At 37.9% G+C, this 23,062-nt stretch overlaps 2 protein-coding genes and 1 long non-coding RNA gene across 11 annotated transcripts; 1 reads left to right on the forward strand and 2 right to left on the reverse strand.

The window, feature by feature from the left end:
* Positions 1 to 976: 976 nt before the first annotated feature.
* map3k19 (mitogen-activated protein kinase kinase kinase 19) lies at positions 977 to 15,305 on the forward strand. Of its 3 annotated transcripts, XM_087267774.1 has the most exons (13): positions 977 to 1,155; positions 2,986 to 3,171; positions 3,370 to 3,524; positions 4,566 to 4,678; positions 5,368 to 5,468; positions 5,901 to 5,955; positions 7,400 to 7,481; positions 7,922 to 8,130; positions 10,545 to 10,585; positions 10,672 to 12,456; positions 12,704 to 12,805; positions 12,947 to 13,647; positions 13,787 to 15,305. In XM_087267774.1, exons 1-13 carry the CDS (start codon positions 985 to 987, stop codon positions 13,875 to 13,877), a joined length of 3,792 nt encoding a protein of 1,263 aa, XP_087123900.1. In that variant the 5' UTR covers positions 977 to 984; the 3' UTR covers positions 13,878 to 15,305. The 3 variants fall into 3 exon arrangements, with proteins under 3 accessions (XP_087123900.1, XP_087123898.1, XP_087123899.1); XM_087267772.1 differs by lacking the exons at positions 977 to 1,155; positions 2,986 to 3,171; positions 3,370 to 3,524; positions 4,566 to 4,678; positions 5,368 to 5,468 and adding an exon at positions 5,734 to 5,828; XM_087267773.1 differs by lacking the exons at positions 977 to 1,155; positions 2,986 to 3,171; positions 3,370 to 3,524; ... (1 more) ...; positions 5,368 to 5,468; positions 5,901 to 5,955 and adding an exon at positions 6,873 to 6,989.
* LOC141376118 (uncharacterized) lies at positions 6,926 to 12,947 on the reverse strand. 2 transcript variants are annotated; one of them, XR_015499389.1, is made up of 5 exons: positions 12,514 to 12,947; positions 12,246 to 12,381; positions 11,960 to 12,034; positions 11,677 to 11,773; positions 6,926 to 8,115 (listed from the first exon to the last, which is right to left on the reverse strand). It is a non-coding gene; the product is annotated as an uncharacterized LOC141376118 (long non-coding RNA). The 2 variants fall into 2 exon arrangements; XR_015499390.1 differs by lacking the exon at positions 6,926 to 8,115 and adding an exon at positions 10,814 to 10,949 and having other exon boundaries at positions 12,514 to 12,908.
* On the reverse strand, positions 14,046 to 22,517 carry ccnt2a (cyclin T2a). 6 transcript variants are annotated; one of them, NM_199828.2, is given in 10 exon segments: positions 14,046 to 15,503; positions 15,599 to 16,649; positions 16,738 to 16,808; positions 16,902 to 17,065; positions 19,172 to 19,217; positions 19,440 to 19,502; positions 19,841 to 19,901; positions 21,175 to 21,303; positions 21,650 to 21,731; positions 22,306 to 22,517. In NM_199828.2, coding segments are annotated over 10 exon segments (1,893 nt in total). In that variant the 5' UTR covers positions 22,464 to 22,517; the 3' UTR covers positions 14,046 to 15,435.
* Between the last annotated feature and the right edge of the window lie 545 nt (positions 22,518 to 23,062).

Raw genomic sequence — 23,062 nt, forward strand, 5'->3', positions numbered from 1 at the left:
GCTGGGAGGTTTGTGTGTAGGTGTAGTTATAAAAAAAACTGTAAAAGTTTGCTGATCTTGTCTCGTTAAAGCTGCAAATAGATGGTCTCACAGCCCTTTTTTTTTTAGCTGAGAATGGCAGAGAATAAATACCTTTTACATTTTCTTTTATTTAGTAATATGCTTGTTATTGTGCTAATCTTTTAGGTAAGTACGGAAAACTTAAAAAAGCATATAAAAACCAAAACTTTGGGTAATACTAGTAATAAATATATTCATAACAACCAAATGCAACTGCACACATCTACATTACTGCACACTTCCCCTTTGAAACCAAAACAAAGGTCTCACGGTGAGTTCATTGTTTTCATGCCAAAGCTGTGTCTCCTTGGCAACAGGCTGTAAACTCAAAGCTGCTACAGGCAGAGACGCAATGAAAACAAAGGACTGACCCTCAAAAGACAAGGACATAAACACAGGAACTAGTGAACTTCATTTAAATCATACATTTCAATCCAGAGAAGCAACAAACTGCTGGCACAGGTGAGTCTCGCTGATTGTATTTTTCGCAGGTGACTTTGGACATTTCATGGTTTCATGAATTTTACAACAATTAATTTGTCTTGACTGAGCAGTTAAAATGGTGGGGAAGTTCTTTGATCATTTATGCATTATGACTATTGTCTTGTATAGAGCTGTAGTTTTCATTCTTTTAATAAGTCTAATTTCACATAGTTTCTTTGTTAGTGAATCGAAAGGGGAAAAAAAAATGTGGTACACAAACAAGCCAAGCAAGAAAAAAATGTCAATTAAAATGAAGCATGCCGGACAATACTTCAAATGTCTTCACGCTTTAAACAGTACAAAGATTATGCACACATGCATCACTGTCATCACACATGGGTAGCAGATCTGCTTTCACATGCATTACATGTTTCAAATACAGAGAAATGTACTTATTACAGCAATTTTTCTGTGTTTGTGCGTCTGCCAGAACACCGGAGCATGAGTAAACATGAAGAAGGCAGATTAGTGGAGCAGCTCTTGAAGGAAGAGCTTGAGGATGTGGCTCTGGAGCTGGAGCAGGGAGTCTATGGCTGGAAAGACATTGACCTGCCTTATGATTCACAGGGCTCCACTCCTCTTATTAGTGCCTGCAGCAGGGGCCTTACTAGGGTATGAGACATTATGGTGATATGATCACAACAAGAAACTATATCTGACTTCTGTGTATAAAGCTAATGCAGTGCAATGGGCTGTAATGTATTGATTGTAATAGCATGGAGCATTATATTTCCGTTAGTCATGGCCTTCTACTGGTTGATTTATTGCAGTATTGCGCATTAATTAAACAGTTGTGCTAGCATACAGTGCAACTAAAGAGTTCAGATAGTTGTCCTATCCACTCTATACCAGAAATACCCCACAAAAAGTCTTGTTTTGGGCACTATCACCATTAATCCCAGCTGACAGCCCACCCCTTGGTTTAATTAATTTTAAGTTCAATAATCAACGCTTTTCGACCTGTCAGTGCTTTTAATGTTGTGCATGATCATTGTATACTCAACACCAGCCCCACTGCGAAGTTTTACCCCAAATGTTTTTTTTTTTTGTCCCACTAGAAGGTTCCGTGCATGGCAGCTGAATTTGCTCTAAATTTGTATGTTTACTGGTCTATTTTAGAAGAGTCATAATTTCAGAAACAACCCAAATGTTAGTTAATTCATTATATGTAGTATATACACTCTCAGAAAAAAGGTACATGGTGGCATAAATAACGGACTATGCGCGTGAGCTGACAAAAGTCGTGCATATGCAAACTGTTCATGCAGACATTTTAGTATTGTGAAACTAATCAAACATTGTGCATATCTCGTTACAATACTTTTGCATAATTTTATTTCTATTTTAACATTAAGTAAAATAAATGAACTTTTAAGTGAATACAAAGGGATTGTTAGACATTTGGAGAAAAAAAAAGTTTATTGTTGTACATGAGAGAATGTTGGGGCGAGGCAGTGGCACAGTAGGTAGTGCTGACGCCTCACAGCAAGAAGGTCGCTGGTTCGAACCTCAGCTCAGTTGGTGTTTCTGTGTGGAGTTTGCATGTTCTCCCTGCCTTCACGTGGGTTTCCTCCAGGTGCTCTGGTTTACCCCACAGTCCAAAGACATGTGGTACAGGTGAATTGGGTAAGCTAAATTGTCCGTAGTGTATGTGTGTGTGGATGTTTCCCAGAGATGGGTTGAGGCTGGAAGGGCATCCGCTGCGTAAAAACTTGCTGGATAAGTTGGCGGTTCATTTGGCTGTGGCGACCCCGGATAAATAAAGGGACTAAGCAAAAATAGACTGACTTATGTTAAAGTATTTTTGTATTCTTTATTGTAAATGGAAAAGGTGAAATATATATATATATATATATATATATATATATATATATATATATATATATATATATATATATATATATATATATAGATAGATAGATATATATATATTTAAATAATTGTTTAAAAATGTATTTGATGCTTTATATTTTTCTGAAAATTGACACCACATTTTGGATAAGGCAAAATGCCTTTAAATAGTTCTTGAAGGAACACATTTGACACTGTTACGGTACAAAGTGTCTTGTCACTGTAGTGGTACCTTCATGGATCAGATCTTTTACAAAGGCACACTATTGTTTCTGCAGGTTTTAAAAACAAAAGATACATTTTGGTTTCCCATGGTACAAATCATGTCCTTAAAGGTACAAACTGCAATGGTAACAACATTGTACCAATTTTTTTTGAGAGTGTAGTTCACTCATTCACACAACAGCACTTGCACAGAACCACAAGCTGCCAACATTGCCTAAAATGCAGGCTACTTAAAATTAAAAGTTCACTTAGAGGGATATTAGTCTTAAAATCATCAAACAGCATCAACCTATTTAACTGGTTCAATATTTTAAAACTATTCTTCAGATATACTGCTGACACTTTTAACAAATATTTCAAACACAGGTTATGCATTTCCTTCTGGAGAGAGGAGCTGATGCTACACTGTGTAACAATAGCAACCAGACAGCTCTTCATGTCTGTCGACCATCACTTCAGGAGGAACTGTTGATGACCATGACCAGACCTGACCAGAGACAGCTCTCATTAGCAGCCTGGAGGGGAGACCTCTGCTGTCTACAGGACCTGATGGTGACCAGTTCAGACCTCAACTTCCACTTTGACTGTTAGAAATGTGATATCAACCTTAGGTTCAGACAAAGCAGGCTAGACTCCATAGGGAGTTTTGTGATGGATCCGTATTGGCCATCTGTCAGGAGATAGCAAGATATTTATACTCACCTCAAGCAAAGAGAATTACATCCAATTAGATTGTATTTTATGTTATAGGGCCAGACAGATATGCATGACTTAAATAAACAGAATAGAGACGGACTGACCCCACTGATGCTGGCTGTAAGAGATGTGGATCTGTTTGAAGGTCTGGCGCTGCCTTGGGACTATCAACCTGTGGAAGTGGTGAAGAAACTTATGTCTCTTACAGCGTAAGAAAACTTATTTTATTTGGTCAATTTCATTTATTGATTTTAACAGAAATGTAAAATATAAATTACTAATACTGTCCTCTGCATAATTGAGTACACAGCCCATTTTGAAAATGAATATTTTTATTTCTCAGTGAATATAGGCAATATATTTTGATGCATTTAAAATGTTTATTAAACAGATATATTTATTAAAATAATATTGTAGTCACCAAACATTATTAGAAATTTAAAAATAATACAATTAACTTCAAGCAAAACATTTCAAAAATAAATTACAACCTATAAATTTCAACAATAATGTTCAATTATTTTTCTTCTCTTGATTTTTCCTCTTTTTAAAAATTCATATTTTTAATATTTTTCTATAACATATACATCTGGGTGTACTAGTTTTTGGAGCGTTATCGCAAGTTATTTTGTCAGATAAGCTCCAGATTTGGCTTCAGTACTGACTAATCTAAGGTATATGCACAAATATAATATTGTACAGATTCCTATTGAACATATGAATTTAAAAGATAGATTTGTGAGGGGTGTTCTTATATATGCGGGGCACTGTATAAATGTAAGGTAACTTGAAGATAAGTAAAACAGCATAAGAGTGTTCACATAAGTTTTTGATGCATTTCAAACTACAATGGATAAAACTACATCTATGAAAGGAAAAGAAGATGTGCTTGTGCATTCCGTTTTGTCTGAATTCATGTCCTGTTTTGGTTTGTTTAGATGTCTTTGGTCTATGTCGTCTCTTTTGTGAGTCTAATCAGTCAATAGTATACTTAAAAGTGTTCACATTTATTCAAATGAACCAAATTAACAAAGCAGTCACATTATAATTTTTGATCAGTCCAAATCTGCCCAACTCCAACTCTTTGTGACCCACCAGTCACTGTTCTGCATATTATATATGACTCTCTCATCTCAAACATTTAGCTCATTTCAAATCAGGCAGGTTAAACTGTAGGGCTGGAGCTGAGATCAACAGAACAGTCATAACAACAACAACAAAAAAACTCATCTACTTGCTCTGCTTTCCAGTGACATGAAGATCCTTGATCAAAATGGTCACACTGCTCTGTGGTACATTTCTCATCTCAAGAGCACCAAGCGAGAGGAACTCTTCGCTATATTAGATTCCTCAATGCAAACAGGTAAAACACTGCGCATTTTAAAGTTTTATCATTATAAGTTGTGTATTAGATTTTATCTTATTGCAATTAAGTCTTTTCAGAAAATGAACCTCTATTTTCAGTACCATTTATTAGAAAACAATCCCACATAGCTAAATATCTCTGGCCCACACACTCAATTTTTACTTGGTCCACATGCAGCAGTGAATTATGGTACATGACTGGACCAAGTCTGGCTTCCAGACAAGGGCCAAACACGGACCGTATCTGGGCGAAGTCTCAGCCAAGTTAATAACCCATAACTGAGCCTGAACTGGGCCAGATATGTTGGTGTGACACGACTGCAATGAAACTAATAAACCCACGAATCATTGCGCTTTAAGCATTGTATTCATTCTAAGCGACGTGATTGGTAGAATTAGTTTTTCTTTATTTGAAAATAATAAAAATTTATTTTAAAAGTGGGTCAAGATAGGCAAACCTTACATGGCCCACATATAAATGATTAACATCTGGCTCAAGTATTGTGTGCCGCCTTAAAGACGGTGCGCCTCAGCCAAACCAGGACCATATTTGGCCCACATGCTGTATGCAAGTGATGAATCCCTGCTGTGCAAGATTGATGCCAAATCTGGGCCAGAATTCTTTGCTACCTGGGATTGTTACATGAATATGCTGACTCATGCAAGAATATAAATTGTGTTTTTGAGAAAAAATATTAATGTGTCTGGATGTGTCTTATTGTCCTGCTGTACCACACCGCTATTCTCCTACACTTGGCTGTCGCACACCATTTTCAGATGTGATGAAGGTCAGTGGCTTTAACACGTTTTACTCATTAATGCCGTAAATCTTGGCAGTGTTTCCCACAAGAATCCATTTAAACAGAAGTAGACACTCAGCCATAAAGATGGCATAAACTGCTTAATTTATTAAGCCTTAGTGGTATTGTACAGGCAAAGCCAGTTAAATAGAGTTTGTTTTAATTATGCCTGTTATTATGGTGTTCCATTTGGCTGAGCCTTGGTCACAGGCATCGCAGCTGGCTAATGATTGTGTGAGTTGACTGAATAGACAACCTCCAGATGGTCAGCAGCCAACAGGTGAATTTGTAGTGTGATTCTGTGAGAGGTTATTGTTTGGGACAGTCAACCTCACTGCTTTTAAGCAGGTTTGGTTCTTGCTGCATCACAGCTGTGTCATTACGTTTTTCAGTAGCTGAAATGTATTTTATTTTCTGCAGAGAGAGTCAGCTGATATTACTATTGCAGAAATGAGCCACACAGACATCTGTGAAGGTGAGTCAACTAGACTTTGTTGATACTAAAAGGACAGGACACATAATGTCAAAGTTATAGCTGTAGAATTAATGTTTTGCAGCAGTGAGAAAATAATGTTGCTGCTCTCTGCATCCTTAGTTTTGTTGTCTACATTTGTACTCAAATGTAAATTGCACAAACTTATAATAAAATTAGATCAAATAAATAGATAAGGCCCATATGTAAACCAGCTCATAGAGCCTTCCTCAAAGAAATTAGGAAATCGGTTTAACCTCCTAAGCTGTGTACTGGGTCCCAGATCCGTCCGTTACTCCCGAATTCTTTAAATATTAATGTCCATACTGGCCCAATACTCCCATAAGTGGTTCGGTTCTCTCTTCAGTTGTAAAAGAATAACTTTTGCATAGATTATGATAGAGACAATTTTCTTTTTTCTAATTACTGACATGTGGAGGAACTACCAAAGTTAATTACAGCAACCTAGACCACACAGAACCTAAAGGTACACTTAAAAAAAGTGCCTCTTTTTGGAGGTGTTTTTATAACACAGACAACATATTAAAATTTTTAAATCACTTTCAACCTTGTTTTATGAAAATTATAATGGTTTTCTTTAAAATGATACCAAATGATACCATTGTGCATTTACACCTCTGCATGTGGATTTGGGGAGGCTTTTGAATTGAGGTAGTCAAAATCCGAGCGGAAACCCCAAAATAAAAACTTTAAAACCCACTTTAAAACAAATTAAAATGGCCTTCTTCAATATGGCAACTTATCAGCCAAGACATATATTAATAACACATGCAAATAGGCTTCTGAAACACACACCGACAGACAAACACAGGTCTCTCAGCCCATCCCTCAGAGAACCCATGACAATAAGAGGGGTGTGTCTGACTCGGCTTTTTGGGCTCCTCTGTTTCAAACAACTCAGTCTACAGAGTCACCAGTCACTCGCAGATAAGGATTACGCAAGACTCAGAAGAACTGTAAAACATTTGCTTTTATTGAGACTTCGGTTAACTTAGGGAGGACTGACTTTGTCAAAGGTACTTTTAGTATATTCTTTATTTAGTCAAGATTAAAAACATGTTTTGTAACAGTTTTTTCATGCTCAGCAATTGATTTGATAAATTAAAAAAAGACTAAAAATATCATTTAAAACCACTGTTTCTTTTAATTTGATCTCTCTTGATTACAATTTAACTTGTGTAGCTTGTTCCTGAGATGGCAAAGCTAAATCCAATCTTTTTCAAAGACCAAATGCTACTAAATTGTATTAATCCATAATTGTATAAGCAAAGATTTTGAGTCTACAATTTGAATACATTTTTAATGATCGCAGTATAAAGTATGTATACTTGAGCGATAATACATCGATGTGAGCTGTTATACCTCTTATGTATGGAAGAAATTAAAAATGACCCATGTTTCAATGTATTTGCTGATATCTCTGCAGATAACAGGATCTGCTTGGACGATTATATGGAGCCAAAGATAGACATCAGACAAGATGGCAAAGACGAGAGGAAACGAAGCAGGTTAGGCAGCTGACCACATGCACACTCGTTCATCCCTTTTCCATCAAACTAAATTAGTATTGAGATAAACAGAGCCAATCAGAACAGATCACACATAAACACCACCAACAGCAGCAGCTGTGTAAACAGAAAATGCATAAACAAGCTGCCCTCACAACAACCTGCCTGCATGAAAACCCGTGCCCATTCAGTGGCTACCTCTCATTTCAACACAAAGACTGTACAGAGGAGTACGGTTACAGGATCAAGCCGTTGTCAACATAAGACTGTGCTTCCAAGCTGTATCTTTATCCACAGAGAGTGAGGGAGAGGAGAACTTGTCTAAAAGGACATTTAGCTTAGCCCTTCTTTCTTAGAAACATTTCAAAATACACAGCCCATTTATATATGCTCTAAATAATATAACCGTTAATAATAAACATGCTATTTTTCTCACTCAGTCGGACTTCATCTTTACCCAGCCTATGGAATGGCAGAAAGGACTGGGGTAAAACTAGGCACCTGCATCCATTGCTTGCCTTGAGTTCCTCCTCAATCCCAGCTCTCCCTGCTGCTCCTGTTAACCAGCTCAGTAAGTCTGCACCTGTCCTGATGAACCCTCTTCTCCACGCAAATGGGCTGCTGCAGGCACGGGCTAACATTCACAACAGTAAGTACAATCAAACAATTATTCAAATACAAGAATTCTGTTGTGTTTACAAATTACACATACTGACTATTAGTTCCACATAGAAAGACACAAGGTATATATTGTGGTTAGACAGATACATACACAAATCAGCTGAAATGTAACTGGGTCCATTAGTCAAGATTTATCCATATCCACATAAGAAATATACAGATTCCAACCCATCCCAAAACATGCTTCTAATTTGTCACATCAGAGTGCCACTTCTTTTGAAAGTCTGTTACTGTTAGCATTAATAGACCAAACAATCAGCATTTGATGGCTTGCTAGATGCCTAATCATTGATGAAATCTGGTAATTGTCTGTTAGTGTAGTGTGAACTAACCTAGGAAGTGGCTTGTGTCAGATAAGCAAGTTACACATCAGTGGTTCCCAAACAAGTTCTTGGAGATCCTAACAACACTGTATATGTTGCATGCCTCCTTGTTCAAGCACACATGACTGAAATCAGCAGCTCAATAATAGTAGACTTCAAGACCTGAGCTGCATCCAAACAAATTAGGGACAGAGTAGGGAAAGAGAGGCAGAAAGACAGAAAGGCACATCCAGATCCAACAAAAATGTACAAATTTTCCAAGGTAGCACAAATGTTTTGTAGTAATTAAAATGATTTGATTGGTTATCAGCAAAGCTCGCTTCATGAAATCAATTTTGTGTATGTGCCTTCATATAGAAATGCTGTCTGAAAAATCATTTCTTGATATAAGGACAATTCAACAAGTCATCTTTATTGCTGTAGCACATTTACTATGTATCAAAACAGCTTAATATATATTTCAAGAGTTCACACTTAGTTGATGATTAATTATAAGTTACTTTGGCATGCTGTCCCAGGAGAGAGCCCTGAGCTCATAAGATCCTCAAGCCCGGGGCTACCTTCCGTTGCAAGGTGAGAGTGGAGTTTGAGCTCAGGTAGATCTCGAGAACTCCCCTGCTGTAGTAACTAGTGAACAGATAGCGATTTCTCTTAAGAGATAACGACTTACTAGGAGCATGTCTATGGTGCCGATTTGGATTACTCAATTAACTTAAGTTGCTATTCAGCCGATAGCAATCATAAGCACGTAATCCTCTCAAAATTAGTTTATAAATAAACTTCACAAAGTGAATAAAATGTCACAATGTTTCAGATTATGAAACAGTCTAGCAGATGAGGCTTGGGGTAGAGTTGTGGTAGAATGCTGGTGCATTTATAATTCAATTAACACTGATTTAGTTAAGTCTATTGCATATGTCACCACAGAAGAACAGGTCCATTAACACCAAGCAAGCCAGAGCTGACAGTCGCAAACCCTGAAATGGGTCTGTCAAATTAGACATGATATATGTGCAGTGTTGGGGGTACTGGAGGAGCTTGTGGCTGAGTCTGAGCTACAGCTACAGATCATAGACCAAGTAGAGGTGCAAAAGTGACCCAAGTTTGTCCCAAGATTACCTTGTCTCTGAAAAATCTCCTCTATCTTGCTAATGAGACAGGTGAGATTCCAAAGAACATTTCGCAGGTAGCACAAACAGATAGATTAACTGTATATCAGATGAACAAGAAGAGAAGTACTGCTGGTGTTAGTCATTCATGTAGCAAAGTATATTATTTATTGTACTAAACTATAAATACAATGTATTATTGAGGAATTCAATATTTTTTATGTAGGCGAACATGGAAAAAGTAAAACTAGACATTTATAATGATATACATTTAACTAATAGTAAATTTTTTATTTTGTCACATGTATATATTGTATGCATATTTAATCTAATTGGAAATCATAGTTCATTCTGGTATTTTTCTGCATACACTTTCACAGTAGGGTTTTATGGACTGAAATATACTTGCCACAGTTTTTTTTTTTTAACCAAACTACATGTATATGTATGTATATATATATTCTGCCGATGCAGTTACTGCAAGGTAGGTGACATGCTGCTTTTTTGAAAACGACTTTTTAAATGTCTTGGAAGGGTCTACTCTAAGGGTTGCACAAGGTATTAGTTGTGAAATTATATATATATATATATATATATATATGTATGTATGTATGTATACTGTATATAAAAATATATGAAAGTATGCAATTTTAGATGAAGCCCAAAATTTTTTATAATGAAAAAAATGAGATCTGTCATTACACAATTAATACCTTGTGCAACCCTTAGAGTAGACCCTTCCAAGACATTTAAAAAGTGGTTTCCAAAAAGCAGCATGTCACCTACCTTGCAGTAACTGCATCGGCAGAATGATATACAGTTTTCATTCTTAGTTAAAAGTGATAAAGGTGACTCTTCCTTGAATTTTTAGAGTCTGTGTATGATTTTAAAGGAATAAGTATGTTTTTGATAAGCCAGTCAGGAAGATAAAACTTTTCAATTCACTACAGGGCTAAGAGGTGTTGAAACTGGGGAAGATGAAAAGCAAAAGGTGAGGATTTATTTATTTATTTGTTTAACATTTCAATGAGACCAAACAGGATTGCTCTTAATATTATTTTGTGCTGTGATTGCCAGATACCACAAACTCCATGTTCTAGGACACCTAACCATATAGCTCCACTGGACAGCAGATATACGGACAACTCTGCGCTCTCAAGTTTTGAGCACCCACTGCTCTTTAAACAAACTAGCATTTTGCCTGTTTTATCACAGTCCAGGCGAAGACTAGAAAAAATCTCCAGGCAGTCTTCCAGAAGATCCAGAGCAGGCAGTGAAGAAAGCAACTCCTGCAGCAGTAGCAGCCAAGAAGAGGATGAGGCTGTGCCTCAAATTACACAGAGGCGGCATGTAAGCTTAGAGAAGTCAATGAGTTTTAAATTAGGAAACTGTTTGGATTTTCAGGATTTAGTCAGTTCTGTAATTAACATTAGCATTTCAGACAAAATGAAAGGCTGTATTAAACCACCCATTGCTACAGAGTTTGAAGATAAAATGAAATGCAAGCCTTCCAAAGCACCTGAAAAAGACCTTCAGGAAAAGTCTCCACCTATGGACTGTTGCCATGTGTCTGAAGCACCCAGAAACATAGTCAGAGAATTACAACCTACAGCAAAAAGATGCCATTTTCTTGCAGGTGAGAAAAATATAGCTAATCTTGATATGGACACGGAAGAAAAATACACTCATGAAAAGAACAAACCAGTTAAGATGATAAAGAGAAGTGAAAGAAAAGGCAAAACATCGATTCAGACAAATCAGTCATTCAATGTGCTTGCACACAGAAATCAAAGTACTGGGAAAATCTCATACAATAGAATAAATTCACCAACTCAGTCAAAAGTGCAACTTAGAGGAAATAAACCGACAAGCCTTGCTATAGGAGAAACTACAAACAAATATGTAACTTGTAAAAAAAATGCAGATGAAGGCCCCACACCAAGAGTCTCTGAACCTTTTCAGCATGTGGTGTCAAATGATCAAAAACAACTTCACAGAGATCTTAAAAGTGCAAGAGCCCCCAAAAAGCCAGTAACAGGACCAGCACAGCGAGCAAGATCTGCTGTGGATTATGCCACTTACAATGATATGTTTCTGAAGATAGGTCAGGGAGATGAAGGTCCAGCAATCTACGAAATGTTTGCAACTCCACTCTATGAAAATCTTAGAGCAGACAGCTCTGCAGAGAGAAAAAGACAGATCCATACACCACTTCAAGTTAAAAGACAGATCAGTGGGAAACTGAAAGGCCAAAAAACGGTGGATGTAAACAGAAGAAAAAAAACATCAGAGAGATCCAGTCGAGTTAAATGCAGGCAACTCAAACACAGAGACAATCTTAACAAAGCGACTAAGAAACACCTACCTCCTTCAGAGTGTAAATGCCATGTCCTCGTAACCTCTGCTTCTGAAACTAGCCAGCGGAAGAAATTTGAAAGGCCTGAGGGTGAAGGAAAGGACATTTCAAGTGTAGAAAGGCAATGTACTTCCATACTGTCAGTGATTGAAGAAGTACTTTCCAACACGGCATCCAAAGCAAATCTCATAAAGAACATAATACATCAAGAACAGACTCCACTGAAGGCAAATGCCAACAGGGAGCCAGAAGTATTGTGTGTGACCAGATTACCAGCACAGCCATTGATTAATACCTGGACAAGTGATGGAACGGCATCACCTGTGTACCAAAGGTTTCTAGAGGGAGTCGGTGATGGACCTCTCACTGATGATTTGCTGCGATCTTTGGCAGAGGAACTGCTCTTACTTGAGAGAAGAGATATTGAAACTCTGAAAACCGAAAACGAAGATGGCACCGAGTTTAATCGTGACTTGCATTCAAAATTCAAGATTCTTCCGAATGAGGTAATATTTCCTTTGTACATGGTGTCAGATTAGTCAACCCTGCTTTGGGAGACCTACTTTTTTGCAGACTTCAGCTCGAATGCTTCAATACAACTGCCTGCTGATATTTCAAATAACCCTTAACACTTTTATGAGCTTGTTTAATTGTGGTTGGAGTCTACAGTTTGGTGGCTCTCTAATAGCAAGGTCGACAACTCCTGCCTGAAGTTGGTCTTTTATTTTACATTTAGCACTTGTTGTCCACCAGGGTGTTTCATCAGGCAAACTACATTACACTTTTGGATCTTGCTCAGGTGATGCCATCACATGGACAAAAGGAGAAGTTTTGGGTAAAGGAGCATATGGAACAGTAAGTTTTCACAAGCAACCATTTGGATTTTTTTTTTTTTTTTTTTGGATTTTTCAACAATTATTTACGTTGTACAAGCACAATCAATGGAAAAGTTTCATATAAAAAAAATGTATCTAACAGTGTTCTATATCTTTATAGGTGTATTGTGGGTTAACCAGCCAAGGTCAGCTGATTGCAGTAAAACAGGTGGCACTGGATGCTTCAACTTCAGAGATAGCAGAAAAAGAGTATGATCGCCTGGAGAGAGAGGTTGATCTCCTGAAGAACCTTAAACACACCAACATTGTTGGCTTTTTGGGGACAGCTTTATCTGAAAATATTGTAAGCATCTTTATGGAGTATATTCCAGGTGGCTCCATCTCAAATATCTTAGGCCAGTTTGGTCCCTTGCCAGAGAAGGTGTTTGTTCTGTACAGCCAACAGATTCTGGAGGGTGTTGCCTACCTTCACGCCAACAGGGTAATTCATAGAGACCTGAAGGGGAACAACATTATGCTTATGCCCACTGGAGTGGTCAAGCTAATTGACTTTGGTTGTGCTCGACGTCTTAGCTGTCTTCAAACCTCAACTGGAAGTAAGGGCGATCTTTTAAAATCTGTTCATGGTACCCCATACTGGATGGCACCAGAGGTGATAAATGAGACTGGTCATGGACGAAAATCTGACATCTGGAGCATTGGCTGCACTGTCTTTGAAATGGCCACAGGAAAGCCACCACTCGCACACATGAATAAAATGGCAGCTCTTTTTTACATTGGGGCTCGAAGGGGGTTGATGCCTTCTCTGTCTGATGACTTCTCGACAGATGCAAAGGACTTTGTCCAGGCTTGCTTAACCAGGTAATCTGTGTTCCTCAAAAGCTAAATATTTGATCTGGTTCTTTTGTTATTCAAAGGTTTAAACCACTGTAAATAAGTAACCTGTGTTTTCAAGTTTCCAATTATGTTTGTAACAATGGAACAATATTTGTATTTGCAGAGATCAAAGACAGCGACCTTCAGCAGAGGAACTGTTAAGACATCCATTCATTTCTCATCACAGCAAAGCCTGCTATAGGCCAATAAACTAAACTCTTAATTTAACAATTAAAAAGTCAAGCAAAGTCACATTGTGACGCAACATATATTACCATGGACAAGTTTATAATTTATAAAAACACAACAAGTTCTGTAAATAGTAATTTGATAAATGTGCCAATAGGTTTCTTAACACAATAAATGATCACATACACAAAGACTGAGGTTAAGGTAGTGGAAACCATTGAATTTATTTTTAAATCTAAATAAAATTTGAAAAATACCAAAAAACAAAAAAAAAAAGAAAAATGCCAGAGTTCGCACTTGCCTTAATTCAAATGCAGTTTAGTGATCCAAAGTAAAAACGATGGTTTGTACAATGCTGGCCTCATTTACCTATAGCTTCACACTGAATAGAATCAAAACCAAAAGATCAAAACCATTCATCCTCTTTCAGAAATAATGTTGAGGGCCTGTAAAAGCCCAGATTTCTTTGGGTCAGCACTGTGATAATGGAACTCCCCTTTTACCCACCTATGTTTCTGGTCATTTGACATTGACTTACAGAGTTGCACAAATAGGCTACTGCTTCAAGCCAAGAAATATATAAAATGCACTTCACAGCGAAGGTTGTGTAAACTTCAAAGAACTAGAATTTTTGAGGCACAGCCTTTGGCATCCAGCTTAAGGTCATCTTGAAGGTCAAAAAAAGGTACAAATTGCATGGCCACTGACAACATGCCAGGTAATTGGATTACCACAGGGTGCGGATTGCCGGCTAGTTCACCCCCTCCTGGTAGCAACGTGGAACGCCAGTTCTAGAGCACATCACTGGAAGGCTGTGCTAGAAATGCCAACAACAGATTCTAACACTGAGTCACAAAATCCCCCCAACCCCCATATATTTAAATCCATATATATATATTTATCTATCTATATATATGTTTTGTTTTTTACAAGCAGCTCCAAACCTGAGAAGTTATGGTACAGCTTTTATCATACGAGAATGTATGTACATTTTTATCCACTCTCTGTAAACAATTCTCGTCCCTTTCATTATAAACATGCAGCTCAAATAAAAGGTATAAGATGAAGGGAAAGAAAACAAAGGAACATTCAATAAACTATGGAACTTAAGTCTTGATTCTGCATTTCTCCTACCAACTTTGTTTAACAAATGAGAGAAGCTTCAGTCATTTTCAAGGGTGCTTTCAGTCTTATAAATGTTCACTGTGGCAAAAACCCTCACACATTATACTGTCATCTGTCGAACTATAATGGCCCTGAAATTCATACACCAGCTCACGCGTACGTATATACTGACTGATTATGAGGAAACACTGAGAGAAAAGCAGCAGTTATACAGTGATGGCGAGACTGAACCGAACTGCCAGAAGATCGGGAAGCATTTTTATTTTCTTTCTCTTACCCTTCACATTCTTCTTTTTTTTTCTCTTTCTAATAAAGAAATCTATGATTGATTTTTCTTTTAGATTTTTCCTCTTTTTCCTGTCAGTTCAAGAGTTCATTGCTTGGGCACTTAACAGCGAATCAAGCATGACAAAAGTGTCTTTGCAGTCTGTGTGTTGGCCATTAGCTAGGCAGGCATTCTCAGGGCCATGACTCTCCACTGGTTTCCTGTCCAGTTTCACTAGGGTGCTGAGATGTCCGTAGCCCACCTGGTATGTGACAGGGGGAGGGGGGAAGGGTAGGTTAAGTACAGAGTTGTGAGATGACACACACTGCTGAACAGAGGAACAATGAGAGGAACTACCTGCACCACTTTTGGAGCTTTTGTTCTTTTTGGAGTGATGATTGTGGCTGGCTTCGGGGTTCACCCTCTTGCGCGATGAACTGGAAGCTGAGCTTGGTCCATCAGCAACGGAACCAGTTGTGGGCACCTCGAGGCTGCTCCTGCCATTGCCACTATGCGTGTGTGTGTGCGAATGGCCGTGTTTATGATGGTGACGATGGGCTGAGTGGTCTCTGTGTTTCTCCTTGCTCACAAGTGGACTGGAATGTTTGCTTTTTGCAGCACCTTCATCTGAGGAGCTGTGCCGCTCAGAGGACACCTTTATTTTCATTTTTAGCTCCTCTTTACTTGATCCCCCCTTCTCGCTCTGGGAGGGGACCGGAAGACGCAGTTTTAAAGAGCTCCCTTTCTCACATTTATCCTGGATCTTGTCCTGCCCAGGCAGCTTTATCTTCAGGGGCGAGGCTGTGGTGACTCCTGCTCCCTGCTGCCCATGAGACAGGTGGGGCAGGTGCTTGCGGTGATCTGTCTGTGTTGTAGCACCGTAGACCTCAGTCTCCACGTTCTGCTGCTCTTGCTTGCGTTTCTGAACTGCCAGCTCAGCAGCGTGTTTCTCCCTGTACTTGTCCAGAGACATTTTCTGTGTGGGTGCTGCATGGGGAGGATAGGTTGTGGCCTGGTGCTTGGTCCCACCACTCACTTTGTGTTCATGTTTGGTAGGGTTCAAATCTGCACTTTTATCAGGCCGTTGTGGGTGCATAGAACTGTGCGAGGGAAGCTGTTTGACAGAATACGGGTCTGAGCGCAGTTGGTCCTGAGGCCAGTCACTGGGAGCAGTGTAAGTATATGAGGTTCCCTGCATGTTGGCTATGGAATCGAGAGAAAGGCTGCTGCTCGAGTTGCCTGACAGACACACTGGGAAAGACGTAGAGCCTTTGGAGAATGCTGTACTTGTAGAGACCCCAGGAAGGGTATCCATCAAGGAAGGATCCTGGGTTAATGAGGATCCCGCTAAAGAACTGCTGTCTGAGCCCTGATTATCTGATTTGGGCTTTTTAGCAGCTTGTGTAGCCTGAAAATAAAATAACTGCGTGTAACTTAACCAGAATAAACAAACTTATAGGCAATAGATGTATGATATATCTATAGTAATCGCTCACCCTCCAGTTACGAATTCTCTTCAACCTGCTTGGCGTCTTCTCCAGTATCTGCAGAAACTCGTGGGTCAGTTCTACAAAATTTAAATGAATATAAATCATAAGTAACTTACACAACAAATATGGAAAATACGTGTAATGAGGTAATTTAAGGAAATGGGTTTTACCATCAAGAAGTTCAAGTGTAACTGAGTTGTCCACATACTCCCACCAGTGCTTTCCATCGGTGGAAACCGGGATCTCCCAGTTGGACCACTTGCAGGCCAGATGAATGCAGACACAGGCAATGACTGTGGGCTTGTGCTGCAAGCAGAAGGTGGTGAGGTGCAGACTGAAGAAAGGGATTTCATGTAGGAAGAAAAAAGACAGCGAAGAGAGAGCACAAAACTATTAGTTGCTAAGGAGATGGAAGGCGGCTTTAAATTGAAATAGAACTAACACCATTAAAACATTCCCCAATTCTGAGTAACATGCTTCCAAAATTTACCTGCACAGTTCAGAAAACATTTTAAACAGTGCCATGCAATTTAAACAAAATTCACAATTTAGATGATACAACAAAAACATTATTTCCAAATATACTAATCATAAATTATGTGCTAAATGAGTTTAAAAAAACAGAGCTAAATGGCAAACTTAAAAAAGAAAAGTCACTAGAACAGATTTTCTGATCAAAATATTTTTGGGCTTATTCAATGTAAATATAACAATGTAAATATATATATACACACACAATATGACCAACAGCTGTTTGATTGTAACTTCCTTAAATGTAATATTAAAAACAGCAGAAAAAAACTAATTATACTTTATCAAGTTAAATCTGTGCAAGCCCAAAAAAGAATAGGTTTGTTACTCATAATCAAGGATCAATTTGATACCACTGACATAAAACTGTACAGTCAATAACAGGACCTGTAGTCAACAGAATCACAGGTAACAGTAAAGCACACAAGCATACGGTTACCATCCATAATTACCCCAAGCCCATTTTATGAAAGGTGTAACAAAGGACCGACTGTCCCAAAAAGGACTTATTTTTAAATATCCCAGTGAACTTGCCACTAAAAGCTGATAGTATAGTATTTTAAAACATGTCAATGTAACTTGTACTCCTATAGGCCAGAAAAAATTCACAGTGTCTGAAAAAAATGGCAACAATATTTTGAAAGTATTGGGGTACACACTGAACAAAATTGTGTTTTACTGATATTTGGAGAAAGTAAAATGAAATGATAAACTAAAGCTTCAATTAAAGCTGGATGGTAACCCTGTGCTACAGAACAGAATCAATGTTTGGACATGGGGAAAGAGAAGCCTTTAATTTCTAAAGCTACAAAGCAAAAAGTTCGTGCAATATTAAAAAACTGCATTAGCTATGTGTCTAAAAGACAAAAAAAAGCAGCCTTTATTTTTATTGAAAACAACAAAAAAATATGTAAATTAGTCTTAAAATCTATAGTCATCTTGATTGAGGTAAAAAAAAAAAAAAAGCAAAAACAAATGCAAACCAAATAAGTCCCAACCAGCCACATTATGTGCAGATCATGTGTTGAGTGCATGCTGCTCTCATCCCATGTTCAGACATTACATACAGTGCTGCAGTGTCTGTATGCAAAGGGGGCAGAAACTAATGACAGCTAATCTAATTTAAAAATAATAAAAACAACTGCTAATTAAGGTGGAACAAACACAAAATAAAATAATAAAAAATATAATGCAATACAGATTACACCCTTTAAGGACCCTTTAATGAACACACAACCAAAAAAAAAAACATTTGAATGCATTATAATAGGTATAAAAGACTTGGCCAATGAAAATCTCAATTTATAAACTCAAACAGGTCCTTAATGGGTTTGACTGAGTAGACCATGGGTATATGTATCACAAGGGAAGAACAACAGATGTCTCAAAAATGAAGACACTGAATGACAAAAATGAAAACAGAAACAGTGCTTCTAAGTAGTTTGAATATGAAACAAAGACCAAAACAAAAGTTTAATTATCACTTTGAGAATAACAAAATTATAAGAACAAAAAAACAAAGGGGTCTGGGTACTTACCGTGAGTACTTCTATGTAATGTTAACATCTGTGTAATCTTTAGCTGCTATTCAGGCTACCAAAGTGTCTGTTCTAGACAAATGCACTTCTGTAACCGAGCAAACGTGAGGTTCAAGAGCACCACTACACTTCACATTGTGCATTCAACCCCTCTGTGCCAACAATGATCCCCCGTACAATACACCGCACTGCAACCGGGGCCGGTGCCGCCAGACCCCCTCCCCACCCCGATCTGAGGGTCTGTTTGAGAGGGGGGGGCTTCCCAGTAGCCACCGGTGCAAGGAGGGTGTTGGGCACTGGTAGGGTAACCTGCAGTAAAGGAAGCTATAGTGTGCAGTCACAGTGCAACAAATGAGGTTCTGGATAACAACCTGTTGGTAGCCATGAAATAGGAAGTCTGTGCCAGATCCTTGCTTGCTGGAAAAGAGTAAACAGAAACATAAAGGCAAAAGAGTGAGAATGAGTCAACGAATGCTGTATGCAAATAAGAGTGAAACCTAATTACACTCAATTCGGTGAGGTTTACCTCTCCACAACCTGCATGCTTAGCCATAGTTCAAAAGTTTGTTTCAAAGATTAAGTGAGCAATGTTTTATATCTAAAACTGATTGCATTGAGCAAATGAAGGAAAATCTATACCTCGCACTAGCTGGGAACATTTCACCACATCAGTGTGTGGATGTTCAATTGTTATTTCAAAGCCTGAAATATAAAGCACATGAATTTCATTCATAGCTGAATCACACTATTTCAACACCTGTGGAACATGAAAGAGAATCATGCATTAGTAAGAACAATGCAAAATCATGGATACCCATTTATCATGTAACAAATCTGAGATTTATAGAATATCCTTCTTTGCAATAAGGATTAAAAGTACCATTCTGGTGAATTTAGTAAAGATGATTCAACTTTTCAGGCAAAAAAAAAAAAATGTGGTATGCTTTTTTGGTTTAAAGATCCAAAAGGTGAACCACTGACAGCAAACCTTCTGTTCACTCTAAAATTCATTTGAAAGGTACCTCCTTCCATAGACTTACCTAATGTCTGCAGCACTATGGTTTCAAGTATCACCAGCTCTTGAGCTTGCTGGAGGTATGCCTGAAGTTCAATAGACAATCATTACATGAGGCTTGTAATGTGTCTTTTTTTAATCTTCAACCGATAAACAATTCTTTGCACTCTTCCGATTACAGTCAAAACAACTGTTTGCCGCATAAATAAAACGTTACTGGAGCACTTAAGATAACATTCTTTTTCAAGGGAGATTTTTATCCCAGGACTGATACACTGGATATGTAATGTCAGTGTCTCACTAGTCCATTTACAGCTGTAGGCCTCATTTACTTTATTGTTGGAGTCGTCATCATCACAGGAGAAAAATGTGACGTCATTTTAAAGACATAGTCCACCAAAAACTATTATTTTTAACAGAAGGAATTTTCTCACCTTCCATCAAATGTTCATATTCAAAATGTTTAAAGAAAAATTCAGGCTACATTGGTTTAACAAGATGTTCAAATCCAGGTCTTTGTTTTTAAGCACTTTGTAAATGTGTTGAAGTTTTTCATGTAAATAAAAGTCTAAATCAGGGGACGCCAATCGCAGTTCTAGGAGGGCTAGTGTCCCTTCAGAGTTTAGCTCCAACTTGCCTTAACACACCAGCCTGGAAATTTTAAGTACACCTAGTAAGACCTTGATCAGGTTCTTCAGGTGAGTTTGATTAGGGTTGGAGCTAACCTCTGCAGGGACACCGGCCCCCCCACGAACAAGTTTGGTGGCCCCTGGCCTAAGTAAAATATTTTATTTCAGAGCATTTCCATCATATAAAGCTATTAAAATAATACATTCCCTTCATATGAATTTATTATCTAGTTTTTTACATTTGAGGATCAACATTACTGATAATTTCAATGAATAGAAATAAACCTCTTTAACAGTGTTTTACATAACCTATGAATTCATTTCACATTTCTTTTATTTCATGAACTATCAGTGTCAATATGGCTAAAATAAGGAAGCTAAATAATATTTAAATTTTTATTATAGGTTTTTATTTTTAAAAGCATATATTCAGCTTATTATTGCCAAAGACTTTAGGTAGTTTTTTCCAGCTGCAATAGAAACTTTCTAAAACAGAATCGCACATGTAATGTTGAAAATTACTGTCATTGAGGGTCATGACTAAAACATGATTAGATGTAAAGGACACTTTTAATTGCATGTCTTGTTCTGACAGTGTTAAAGTTGACTAGTGAGACGCCTGATTCTGTAGCAACAGAATCTAAACACTTAGTTGTAGCAGAAAATATCCAGTGTGAGGAATAGGTAATTGATGAGGACAATATAAATAGTAGTAATACCTAGCACTTACATTACTCTTCGTATCCAGTGGAGGCTCTTGGGGGTTTAAACATGCATGCGCTACTTTAATGACATGTTCGAGTTTCCGTGGTTGCTCTTCAACTTTTGCAGCCAGAAATAATGTTGTTGGGGAGATGATCTGTGGAGGGAAGAGAGGAATATATTTTATGGTCACGTCAAAGATGAAAGCATATTTTAAAATTCTCATATCAGTCATTTACTCATATTTTATCCTTCATTTTTGAAATATTAAGTAGTTTGAAGCTCCTGATGAGACTAAACAAGAAATAACATATGAATCGAGAAGGTAAAGGAAGGAGAACATTAAACAGCATTATATTTTCTGCATCACTTCATTTCACTTTAAATTTGAAAAGTGCATCAACTGCTGTACAGATGGACCATTTTACACTCCAAATGAAATGTTGAGACTCATGAATACTCGTGTGGTTAAAAAGTCATGTAGTGAAGATAAGAATACTTACATTTCTGTGGAATTTGGTGAAAGAATGGTACATATAAAATCTGTGCATGTAAACAATGGCAGTATTTATTGTGAGTTGAGAACTGGCGTTTGGAGTTAAGGAAATCGTGGGGTTACGTAATCTCAGCCATTACCAACAAAAGCACGCATTCATATTTCATAGTCATACAAATTGCACGCAAAGTATCTAAACCATTACATAATTCAAATCTGGTTACGTTTGGCAATGCTGAACGACGTTCATACTTCATACCGGTAACCGGCCTACTCTTGTGCCACTGTCATTACAATGCGCGCGAGTGCTACTGTCACGAGCCCCACAAAAGCAATGTGAAACGACTACTTTAAGTAAGTTGTAAATAGACAGGGGAGGTAATATCAAGCTCATTAACCGATAACGTTATATAAACAAACTGTAACTTACGTCACTCGTTCGTAGGACACGTACATTGACCACAAAGTACCCGCGTGATACATGAACGCGTTCTTCTAACATACACGACTTTAAATTACAATGTCGAGCCATTTTAGCCAAGTTCAGCGCTGTTATATATACTTGTGGCAAAAAAATTAAAGGTATCATATGTATTGAGACAACACAAACAGTCACAGAAGACAGAAACGGGCCTGCCGTTAACCAACGCTTCTGAAGGATACACATTTAGTCTCTGGCCCATGTCCTGAATAAGATTCGCGGCTTGCTGTCGATACGACAGCTCTCTGTCTGGCTCCACTCCGCAGCGGCGGGACGGGGTGGTTTCGAGTTGTTCCCGGGTGAAAAACCATTTGGACGATGATCCCCGGCACGCCGCCATTACCGTCCAGCATACGAACAGAGAGCGAGCATCACGTATTTTCACATACGTAACGTACGGGCGTCGTCACGTCCTTCACGTAAGTCACTGCGCGAGGTGGTGGTCCTGGGAATTGTAGTTTTCCTTTTTCGGTTTTTATGCCAGGTAACACCAACGTCTAAGTTGTATTATCGCCACCTACTGTGTAGGAGTGTGATGGAAAGTGTCGTTTATTTTCGAGTCAGTTGACACTCCACTTTGAAAGATCAAGAATTTATTTTTCACTTGCATTGATAGGAAAAAACTTCCATACTTTTCAAAACATCGTCTTAGCATTCTCTAAACTGTTAGTGCAAAGTCACTGATGTTGCTTGAACTTTGTTCAAAATACACTGCAAAAATTTACTGACCCACAACATTTCAGGTTTTAAAACCTATTGTGCTGCTAATTTGACCAAAATAATGTTTTGTTATGGCCACAGTGGTCAGAATGTTTCATCATGACAGTCAACCATTGAAATTAAAGTTATATAAATTAATTAAATTTATATGTATTAATAAATTTATTTATTTAACTTTAATTTTAAACTTTCCATGTTTGATGTTTGATTTTGTTTTTA

This window comes from Danio rerio, chromosome 9, assembly GCF_052040795.2.
Source record: "Danio rerio strain M-AB ecotype USA chromosome 9, GRCz13ab, whole genome shotgun sequence".
NCBI classification, from domain to species: Eukaryota; Metazoa; Chordata; class Actinopteri; order Cypriniformes; family Danionidae; genus Danio; species Danio rerio.

Coding starts and splice junctions, on each gene's coding strand:
- map3k19 (XM_087267774.1), top strand. CDS start 985: ATGAGTAAACATGAAGAAGGCAGATTAGTGGAGCAGCTCTTGAAGGAA. Junction 5,956..7,399: donor CCACACAGACATCTGTGAAG/GTGAGTCAACTA, acceptor ATATCTCTGCAG/ATAACAGGATCTGCTTGGAC. Junction 12,457..12,703: donor TCAAGATTCTTCCGAATGAG/GTAATATTTCCT, acceptor GTTGTCCACCAG/GGTGTTTCATCAGGCAAACT.
- ccnt2a (XM_087266008.1), bottom strand. Junction 16,809..16,901: donor TACACTTGAACTTCTTGATG/GTAAAACCCATT, acceptor TAAATTTTGTAG/AACTGACCCACGAGTTTCTG. Junction 16,650..16,737: donor AGAGAATTCGTAACTGGAGG/GTGAGCGATTAC, acceptor TTTTATTTTCAG/GCTACACAAGCTGCTAAAAA.